General features: G+C 43.2%; 1 protein-coding gene across 1 annotated transcript in view; it reads right to left on the bottom strand.

Annotated features, from left to right (window-relative positions):
• LOC137618493 (uncharacterized) overlaps nucleotides 1–3,773 on the bottom strand; it is a 17,641-nt gene extending 13,868 nt beyond the window's left edge. The window contains exon 1 of the mRNA XM_068348651.1: nucleotides 3,674–3,773. Within this exon, the coding sequence (XP_068204752.1) occupies nucleotides 3,674–3,773 (100 nt within the window). The remainder of the gene's footprint in view (nucleotides 1–3,673) is intronic.
• Nucleotides 3,774–11,712: the final 7,939 nt, after the last annotated feature.

The raw sequence follows: 11,712 nt of genomic DNA, 5'->3' as shown, positions 1-11,712 counted from the left end.
ACGTAAGCAAGTGATGAATTATATATAAACGAAAAATCACAGGGGGGAATTATTTTCAGGAGTTGCAAAACGTTTCCGAGAAACTGGTGGGAAAAATGTTTCTTGGAACTCCGTGGGGGAAAATGTTTCTAAGAACCAAGTGGGGGGAAACGTTTCCAAGATCCCAGTAGGGGGAAAGTTTCCTAAAACCTGGTGGGGAAAATGTTTCCTAGAACCAGGTGGGGGTAACGTTACCTAAAACCTGGTAGGGAAAACGTTTTCTAGAATCTAGTGGGGGAAAATGCTTCCTACAACCCGGTTGGAGGAACGTTTTCTAAAACCTGGTGGGGAAAATGTTTCCTAGAACCCAGTAGGGGAAATGTTACATAAAACCTGGTGGGGAAAACGTTTCCTAGAACCCCGAGGGGGAAACATTTCCTAAAACCTGGAGGGGAAAATGTTTCCTAAACCCAGTGGGGGAAAACGTTTCCTTGAACCCGGTAGAGGAAACGTTTCCTAAAACCAGGTGGGAAAAATGTTTCCTAGAACCCAGTGGGGGAGACTTTACCTAAAACCAAGTGGGGTAAACGTTTCCTAGTACCCGGAGGGGGAAACGTTTCCTAAAACCTGGTGGGGAAATGTTTCCTAGAACCTGGAGGGGGAAACATTTCCTAAAACCTGGCGGGGAAAATGTTTCCTAGAACCCGGTGGTGGAAATGTTTCCTAAAACATGGATGGGAAAACATTTCCTAAAACCCAATGATGAAAAACGTTTCCTAGAACCCGGTGGTGAGAACGTTTCCTAAAACCTGGTGGGGAAAATGCTTCCTAGAACCCGGCAGGGGAAACATTACCTAAAACCTGGTGGGGAAAATGCTTCCTAGAACCCGGCAGGGGAAACATTACCTAAAACCTGGTGGGGAAAATGCTTCCTAGAACCCGGCAGGGGAAACATTACCTAAAACCTGGTGGGGAAAATGCTTCCTAGAACCCGAGGGGGAAATGTTTCCTAAAACCTGGGGGGGAAAATGTTAACTAGAACCCGAGGAGGAAACGTTTCCTAAAACCTGGGGGAAAAATGTTAACTAGAACCCGAAGGGGGAAACTTTACCTAAAACCTGGTGGGGAAAACGTTTCCTTAAACCTAGTGGGGGAAAGTTTTCCTAGAACCCGTTGGGGAAAATGTTTCCTAAAATCTCGTGGGGAAAAAGTTTCCTAAAACCATGTGGGGGAAAACATTTTCTAAAACAAGGTAAGGGAAATGTTTCCTGAAACCTAGTTGGTAAAACGTTACCTAGAATCTAGTGGGGAAAACGTTTCCTAGAACCCGGCGGGGGAAACATTACTTAAAATCTGGTGGGGGAAAACGTTTCCTAGAACCCGGGGGGGGGAGTTTCCTAAAACCTGGTGGGGAAAACGTTTCCTAGAACCCGGAGTGGGTAATGTTTCCTAAAACCTGATTGGGGGAAATGGTTCCTAGAACCGGGAGGGGAAAACATTTCCTAAAACCTGGCGGGGGAAATGTTAACAAGAACCCGGTGGGGGATACCTTACCTAAAACCTAGCGGGGAAAACATTTCCTAGAATCCGAAGGGGGAAATGTTTCCTAGAACCCAGTGGGGGAAACGTTACCTAAAACCTGGTGGGGAAATCGTTTCCTAGAACCAAGTAGGGAAAAATGGTTCCTAGAACCCAGAGAGGGAAACGTTTCCTTAAACCTGGCGGGGAAAAAGTTAACTAGAACCCGGTGGGGAAAACGTTACCTATAACCTGATGGGGAAAGCGTTTCCTAGAACCCAGAGGGGGAAACGTTTCCTAAAACCTGAATGGGAAAATGTTTCCTAAAACCCGAGGAAGAAACGTTCCCTAAAACCTGGATGGGAAAACATTTTCTAAAACCCAGTGGGGGGAAACATTTCCTAGAACCCGGTGAGAGGAATGTTTCATAAAACCTGGTGGGGAAAATGTTTCCTAGAACCCGGTGGGGGAAACGTTTCCTAGAACCTGGTGGGCAAAACGTTTCTTAATACCCAGTGGACGAAAACGTTTCTTAGAACCTGGTGTGGGAATGTTTTCTAAAACCTGGTGGGGAAAATGTTTCCTAAAACATGCTGGGGAAAACGTTTCCTAAAACCCAGTGGGGGAAAACGTTTCCTAGAACCCGATGGGGGGAAACATTTCCTAAAACCTGGTTCATAAAAAAGTTTTCTAGAACCTAGTGGGGAAAACATTTACTAGAAAATGATTGGGAAATTGTTAGTCTCGCTTAAGAAATTTCAGAGAGAATAAAAATACTGAAATAAGAAAAGTAGCAGAAACTTTTAACATTTTTTTTAGATTTTTGGTGATGATAATAAGACTCAATGATATAACTAAAAACAGATGAAATGAAAAAATATATCATTTTTTTGAGGGAAAGTTTAGCAAAGAACGTGTCCTAGCTAATAGAGATATTTAGACCTAACTTAATTATTCACAAACATCTCACTAAGAACCATGCATGAATATATACATAAAATATTATATATATATATATATATATATATATATATATATATATATATATATAATTGTGTGTGTTTTGTGTGTGTTTTTGTGTGTGTATGTGTATGTGTGCATGTGGTTTAGACTTAATCGTTTAGCGATAATAGAGCATGGTAATTTAGTGAAAAATTGAAAGCAAACGACCTGATATTCAAGGAGAACAAAAGAATATGTACATGGTATGGTTGAATAGTTCTATGAGTGCTACGTTGTTTGACTTTCTACAGACGATCTTTGTCATATCTTTTATTGAGGCTAACACCTGTGCACATACATTACCATATATATATATATATATATATATATATATATATATATATATATATATATATATATATATATATATATATATATATATATGTTTTATTAATCGATTATATTATACAAGCACAAACACATATGTATGTACATATGAATGCTATATACGCCTATAGTATATATATATATATATATATATATATATATATATATATATATATATATATATATACATATATATATATATCAATTTCATTTGGAAATCAGCACAACATATTTCAACGGAAATAAATTTCCAGCTTACATTGCAGTTGAATTTTGAATTCTCTCAGGGTTCCTTGTGAAATTATTGATAGCGACCTTGCCTTTCATATAATTATGATATATATATATATATATATATATATATATATATATATATATATATATATATATATATATGTGTGTGTGTGTGTGTGTGTGTGTGTGTGTGTGTCTGTAGAGAGAGAGAGAGAGGGAGAGAGAGAGAGAGAGAGAGAGAGAGAGAGAGAGAGAGAGAGAGAGAGAGAGAGAGAGAGAGAAAGAAAGAGAGAGAATTTGTATACGTGTGCACACTTGTAGGCTGCAATTAAACTCTTAGATTTAAGTAATTACATAACAAAATATATATACATGCATGTGTTACCCAAAACATACGTATATCCCTATTTAATCTAATTGAAAATAAAACACATTATAAGTTGGTATTTACATCAGGTTTATATAACTAACAGTTTGTGATATGACAGCCTCGATGTATAAGGCTTATGTTAACTGCAAGTATCTATTAGAAACATCGTAAAAAAGAAATTATCTTTTTCAATTAATTTTCTAAAAAAAAAAAAATATCTCCATGGGACTGTTATAAACTTACCTTGGTCATAAACCACCAAGAGGAGAAGTGGTTGAGTGATGAGAAAGAGAGAAATAGAAACACTGTAGAAATTGGTCATAGGCTGTCTCAAGATGGCCATGACGTTCAGCTGTTGAAGATGCAGTGCAACTGACGAGTGACGAGTGACAAGGAAGTTGGAACTTAGAACTAAGCAGGGCTGCCAGGTTGGCCATTTTCAGGCCAAATACCTCAATTTTGGCCTATTTTTGCCAAATATCTAAATTTGATCTTTTTGTGCCAAATATCTCAATTTGGCCTTTTTAAAATTGATTGGCCATAAACGCTATATTTTTTTTCTTCTTCTACTAATGGTTTGTCCTTTTAAAGCTTCCGTTGTTTAAAAGTTGGCTTTTTCAAGCATTAATTATATAAATGTTCCATATGTACAATAATGCAACATTTTAAAAGTTTCATGCACCCTAAGCTATAACTGTACCCATTCTAATTTTCTTATTTTGTTCATGACCATCCCTAAAGAAAATTTTGAATGCCGTAAGAATTACTGAAAAATGTCTTACCCTTCTAGTACAAGGGAAAGAGGATCGTCTATGCCATCATCATCACTCTTTTGTTGGATGAGGCGGCGTTTCAGGTTTATGAGATTCTGTGGCTGGAGGAAGAGATTGCCATTTCACACAAGGTGTGAAAAACATCATCATGGAAACCTGCTTTGCCACTTTCTTCATTTCATCCATAATGTTCTTGTAGACTGAAAACCCTCATCCTTGGTATGCATGAACTTGAGGGCCTGCACCATTTCAGGGTCCATGCCATATACGTACCTCATTTTTTAAATCCTCCACCACCCGTGATATCTCCTCCAACTTCTCAAGTGTGGTGCCTTCATCCTTTTTGTCCGGTTCATTGGCATCAACCTCCTCCTCTCCCTGACTTTCTACACGGACTTATTCAGCAAGGTCCTCTTTGGTTAACTCCACGTCAGGTCATCAAACAAATCCAATTCCAGGAAGCCTTCAGCTGACACTTTCTTTGACAAGGTCAAAATATTCTTGACTGTCTGCTGAAAAGCTTCATCAGGATTGAAGCCAGCAAAGTTCTTCACACACTCTGACCACAAACATTTCCAGCAACAATTCACTGTCTGGGGTTTAACATCAATGAATGATTCCTTGACAACAAATCGATAGTCTGCAATCATGAAACCCTTCCAATGCTTAATGACATTGAGGACAAGATCATTATCCATGAATGCTTGGAGTCACGCCATCACAGGTCTGGTGCAATGGGGCTATAAGGTTTTGATGACTCCTCGTTCCATCAGCGTTCCATCAGCTGGACGAGTGCCGGGGCATTGGGAGGAAAGACCACCACTTGCCCATTAGGATGCAATACTTTTATGGAGGATGGATGTCCTAGAGCATTATCTAGGGTCAGTGGGACCATAAACTTCAACCCTTTATTTTGCAGTTACCACTCATAAATCATTAATGAAACCAATTAAGGAAGAACTCGCTTGTCATCTACGCCTTTTTTTTTTTTTTGTGCATCCAGTAAACAAGCAGCATGTTCATGATGCGAAGTTGGAGTACACGGGGCTTTGTTGATTTGTAATTACAGTACAGACAAACCCAATAATGTGATCGGTGGCATTTCCGCACATCAACATGCACCTGGAGACGAAAAAAAGGCAAAATTATTAGAATGAGGTTTAAACCAACATAAAATTATGTAATATTTTATAAATTGCAGTTGTACTGTAAATAAATTCTTTTCATCATGCGAAAAAAAATAAAAATGTTATTTTCATTAGTAAAATAAATTTTTGAATATACTTACCCGATAATCATGTAGCTGTCAACTCTGTTGCCGACAGATATCTACGGTCGGGATACGCCAGCGATCGCTATACAGGTGGGGGTGAACACCACAGCGCCATCTGTTGTCAGGTACTCTAGTACTTCTTGTCAACACCACCTCAATTTTTTCCTCGGTCCACTGGTTCTCTATGGGGAGGAAGGGTGGGTCAATTAAATCATGATTATCGGGTAAGTATATTCAAAAATTTATTTTACTAATGAAAATAACATTTTTCAATATTAATCTTACCCGATAATCATGTAGCTGTTTCACACCCAGGGTGGTGGGTGGAGACCAGCATACATGTTAACACAGAAGCTAAGTATCCCGTATTTTATTTTATTAGTTATTCAAAAATAACATAAAATAAATAAGTACCTGGTAAGGAAGACGACTTGAACCATTACTCTGCCTTTATTAAGTACGTCTTTCTTACTGAGCGTAGCGGTCCTCTTAGGAAGCTGAACGACTCTTAGGTGCTGAAGTATAAAGGGCTGCAACCCATACTAAAGGACCTCATCACAACCTTTAACCTCGGCGCTTCTCAAGAAAGAATTGACCACCCGCCAAATCAACAAGGATGTGGAAGGCTTCTTAGCCGACCGTACAATCCATAAAAAGTATTCAAGAGAAAGGTTAAAAAGGTTATGGGATTATGGGAATGTAGTGGCTGAGCCCCCGCCTACTACTGCATTCGTTGCTACGAATGGTCCCAGGGTGTAGCAGTTCTCGTAAAGAAACTGGACATCTTTGAGATAGAATGATGCGAACACTGACTTGCTTCTCCAATAGGTTGCATCCATAACACTCTGCAGAGAACGGTTCTGTTTGAGGGCCACTGAAGTAGCCACAGCTCTCACTTCATGTGTCCTTACCTTCAGTAAAGCAAGGTCTTCTTCCTTCAGATGAGAATGTGCTTCCCTAATCAGGAGCCTGAATAGGTAAGAAACTGAGTTCTTAGACCTTGGAAGAGAAGGCTTCTGATAGCCCACCATAAGGCTTCTGATTGTCCTCGTAAAGGTTATGACCTTTTTAGATAGTACCTAAGAGCTCTAACTGGGCAAAGTACTCTCTCCAGTTCGTCCCCCACCAAGTTGGACAGGCTTGGGATCTCGAACGACTTAGGCCAAGGACGTGAAGGAAGCTCGTTTTAGCAAAAAACCGAGCTGCAAGGAACATGTAGCCGTTTCAGATGTGAAAACTATGTTCCTGCTGAAGGCGTGGATCTCACTTACTCTTTTAGCTGTTGTCAAGCACACGAGGAAAAGAGTTTTTAATGAGAGGTCCTTAAAAGAGGCTGATTGGAGAGGTTCAAATCTTGATGACATAAGGAACCTTAGGACCACGTCTAGATTCCAGCCTGGAGTGGACAACCGACGTTCCTTTGAGGTCTTAAAAGACCTAAGGAGGTCCTGTAGATCTTTGTTGGTGGAAAGATCCAAGCCTCTGTGGCGGAAAACCGCTGCCAACATACTTTTGTAACCCTTAATCGTAGGAGCTGAAAGGGATCTTACGTTCCTTAGATGTAACAGGAAGTCAGCAATCTGGGTTACAGTGGTACTGGATGAGGAAACTGCATTGGCCTTGTACCAGCTTCGGAAGACTTCCCCTTTAGACTGATAGACTCTGAGAGTGGATGTCCTCCTTGCTCTGGCAATCGCTCTGGCTGCCTCCTTCGAAAAGCCCCTAGCTCTTGAGAGTCTTTCGAAAGTCTGAAGGCAGTCAGACGAAGAGCGTGGAGGTTTGGATGTACCTTCTTTACGTGAGGTAGACGTAGAAGGTCCACTCCTAGAGGAAGAGTCCTGGGAATGTCGACCAGCCATTGCAGTACCTCTATGAACCATTCTCTCGCGGGCCAGAGCGGAGCCAACCAACGTCAGCCGTGTCCCTTTGCGAGAGGCAAACTTCTGAAGTACCCTGTTGACAATCTTGAACGGCGGGAATGCATACAGGTCGAGATGGGACCAATCCAGCAGAAAAGCATCCACGTGAACTGCTGCTGGGTCTGGAATCGGAGAACAATACAACGGGAGCCTCTAGGTTATCGAGGTAGCGAACAGATCTATGGTTGGCTGACCCCACAGGGCCCAAAGTCTGCTGCAAACATTCTTGTGAAGGGTCCACTCTGTGGGGATGACCTGACCCTTCCGGCTAAGGCAATCTGCCATGACATTCATATCGCCCTGAATGAACCTCGTTACCAGCGTGAGCTTTCGATCTTTTAACCAGATGAGGAGGTCCCTTGCGATCTAGAACAACTTCCACGAATGAGTCCCTCCCTGCTTGGAGATGTAAGCCAAGGCTGTGGTGTTGTCAGAGTCCACCTCCACCACCTTGTTAAGCTGGAGGGACTTGAAGTTTATCAAGGTCAGATGAACCGCCAACAGCTCCTTGCAATAGATGTGAAGTGTCCTTAGCTCCTGATTCCATGTTCCCGAGCATTCCTGTCCGTCCAAAGTCGCACCCCAGCCTGTGTCTGATGCGTCAGAGAAGAGACGGCGGTCGGGTTTCTGAACAGCCAAAGGTAGACTTCCTTGAGAAGAAAGCTGTTCTTTCACCACGTGAGAGTAGACCTCCTCTCTTCGGAAACAGGAACTGAGATCGTCTCTAGCGTCATGTCCTTTATCCAGTGAGCCGCTAGATGATACTGAAGGGGGGGAGGTGGGGTCTCCCTAACTCGATGAACAGTGCCAGCGATGAAAGTGTCCCTGTTAGACTCATCCACTACCTGACTGAGCATCGGTTCCTTCTCAGCATGCTCTGGATGCAATCTAGGGCTTAGTATATCTTTGGGGCCGACGGAAAAGCCCGAAAAGCTCGACTCTGAAGATCCATACCCAGGTAGACAATGGTCTGGGATGGGACGAGCTGGGACTCCTCAAAATTGACCAGGAGGCCCAGTTCCTTGGTCAGATCCATAGTCCATCTGAGAATCTCCAGACAGCGACGACTTGTGGGAGCTCTTAAAAGCTAGTTGTCTGACGGAGCCGGACACAAGATCATGGTACTGCTGCACAGTCTGTGAACTATCAACCATGGGGAAGTGAGGAAGTACAGTGACAACCCGAAGCTGTCTAGACTGTCTGGGTTGTACAGACAATTCCTTATCGGGTTGCTGAGGTTGCCGCACAGCGTCACAACAAGACACTTCTGCTGGTTGTTGAAAGTCTTCCCAGTGACACACTGACTCCGTAAACAAAAAATCCTCTAACAAGGACTAAGCTTGGACTGCATGTCTTGCAACACAGCTCAAGGTCTATGGGAGCAGGTGTGGTAACAGACGGGGTTAGCGACTGAAGTGGAACCATTACCCTCCCTGGAAGCATGCTATGCTTAAATAAAAGTCCATAGGAGGCTAAGCAGCTAAAGGCTCCTCTCCAAATGACAGAGTCCTCAAGGGAAAATCAGAAGGAGGGAGAATAGCACTTTCTCATCTACAGGAACCATATCCGAGAAAAGCTAAGTTCTCTCAGTGAGGGTTTCACTGGTGCAAAAGCAGCAGACTAGAAGGCAACGTATGAAACTGCTTGACAGTCTAGTGAGTTGGCAACAACCAAAGATGTGTGACTGAGAAGCATGCGGTAAGGTATGCAGAGCATGCTGTATGTAGAGCATGCTGTAAGGTAAGCAGAGCATGTTGCATGGCGTGCGGCTTATGCTGCATGGGATGAGGCTCATGCTGCATGGGATGAGGCTCATGCTGCATGGTATGAGACTCATGCTGCATGGGATGAGGCTCAAGCTGCAAGGGATGAGGCTTATGCCGCATGCGTTGAGGAGGATGCCGCATAATATGAGGCTCCTGCCTCATGGGTTGAGGCGGTTGCCGCATAGCATGAGGCTTTTGCCTCATGGTTTGAGGAGGATGCCGCATAGCATGAGGCTCCTCATAAGCATGAGGCTGCCTCATGGGTAGAGGAGGATTTTTTAAAGAAATCTGAACCTGACACTAATCTAGCTGTCCGAGGATTTACCTGGTGAGACATCAGTCTCTTTACCAGCGAGTTTTACCAGATTTCCTCGGGCCACCACGTGACACAATTGGTAGTAATTCATTCAAATTACCCCTAATGAGTCAATATGGATAAATACCAACACAACATCGTGTTCAAAATAGAAATAAATCTCTACCTCATACTTGGGATCGAACGCTAGCCCCTTCTAATGAAAGGCCAGGTCGAAACCAACCATGCCACGAGAGCCCATTCAAGAGTTGAGGTTCTTGCCTCAAGAGTGGAAGTGGCTGTAGGTTGAGGAACCTCAACTTCATACGTCTGGCAGGGTGGACTGCGCAGAGGTGGAGTTGAGGTTGCTGCCTCGAGGATGGTGGAGGTTGTCGCACCGCAAGAGGTAGCTGCCTCGAGGATGGAGGAGGTAGTCGCAATGCATTAGGCTCCTACCTCAAGGGTAGAGGAGGTTGCTGCAAAGCATAAGGCTCCTGCCTCAAGAGTTGAGGTGGCGGCTGCGCAGAAAGAGGCTCCTGTCTCACGAGTTGAGGTTCTTGAGGTGCTTGCCTCGAGAGTTGAGGTTCTCGCCTCGAGGAAAGTGGAGGTATCAGCTGCGAGAGCTGAGGTGGCTGCCTCAAGGATGGCAGAGGTTGTCGTACCTCAAGAGGTTGCTGCCTCGAGGATGGTCTTACTGCAAGAAACTCTTGCCTCAAAGGTAGAGGAGGTTGTAAGGCATAAGACTCCTGTCCCCATTGTTGAGGAGGTTGCCGCGTGGTAAGAGGTTCCTGCCTCAAGGAAGGTGGAGGTTGCTGCACAACGCTGGTATCTGGCAACTCCCAACGCGGTAGCTCACGCATGGAGGTAGCTTGAGGAACCTCAACTTCGTACGTCTGGCAGACTGGACTGCGTAGAGGAGGAGGAGCGCTCGCAGGAGGAGGTGTGTTAACCTTCTCTGCCTGAAACTCCTGCATCAACACCGCAAGCTGAGACTGCATTGTCAGCAGCATAGACCACTAGAGTTTAAGAAAGACAACAACAAACGGAGCTACTGTCCGTTGAAACTGAGGGTCTAAAACAGCTGGTGCGGCAACAGACGGAGTTACTGTCTGTTGCGATACCACCTTGCCTCTCTGGGAGGTGTGCAGTTGTCGTACTGCAGCAAGTCCGAACTGACCCAGTGCTAATGGCACCACCTAGGAGTTGGACTTGCGCGGAAGGGACCGACTTGCACTTAAAAGCTGCAAGATTTGGTCCATGGTTTCTGCGAGAAACCTCTTCCGCAGACGAGGAATAAATGGGCTCTCTCGTCTTATTGTGGGTGGGGTGATCACGTCGGCTACGTGAGTTGGTTACACCCGATCAAGGCCTGCTGAACCCATAAGTCCTTCGACATTACTTCTCCCCTGGGCTTGGGAGCTTGTAAGAGGTCCCAGACTAGGCGAACAACTGGCACGAACAGACGAACCCTCGAACGCAACACTGTAAAACTTTGCGCTTATCACTTTATCACTTTTGATTTTCTGTTTGCACTTATTTCACTGAACTCGAAACTTTAAGTGGTTTGTACCTGAAACACGCAATTCTATCCTTCATTAAAAGTTAGTAATTGCGAAAACAGTATTACAATGTAACAGAAAAACATAATGAAAGATAAATAATTCAGTGGCTGGAAAAGAGATTAAACACTAGATCAAATAAACTACGTTTAAAATCTCTCACCGCATAAAGTCTGAGAACAAGAATAAAACTCTAGAAACGTTTACCTTCTTCCCCTAAAGAGACTAGGGAGAAGAACAAAAACGATAACAACGTTACCCGCTTGAACGAAACGTTTATCCTCCTCTCTCTCCCTCCGTCTCTATCTCTCTCTCTCTCTCTCTCGACTTAGCACCTGAGAGAAGAGCCCAATTATATAAATCGTTAAAACATATTATTGTTAAAGGAAAAAAACTGAAAGGTTTCCCAAATAAAAAGTTCCTTTATTAGAATAGAACCATTTAAGCTAAGAAAGAATGAACAAAACGCTAGAATCGGTTTACTCTTACTGCAACGTGACACCGTGATAGACTCTCTCTCTATCGTAACGATAGAGCGCAAGTTGAACGTTCTGAACGTCAACAACTGCAGGGACAAAACAAAACGTTAGTTCAACTTTGAAAACAGTACAAGACTATCAAAGAAATTCTTTCAAAAACATTAAAATAGCATAATATGTTAACAGGTAAAAACGAAATGACGGGCTCAAAGTTAATT

The sequence above is a fragment of the Palaemon carinicauda genome, chromosome 24 (genome assembly GCF_036898095.1).
Source record: "Palaemon carinicauda isolate YSFRI2023 chromosome 24, ASM3689809v2, whole genome shotgun sequence".
NCBI lineage: Eukaryota > Metazoa > Arthropoda > Malacostraca > Decapoda > Palaemonidae > Palaemon > Palaemon carinicauda.
This window is presented reverse-complemented; position numbering and strand designations above follow the sequence as displayed.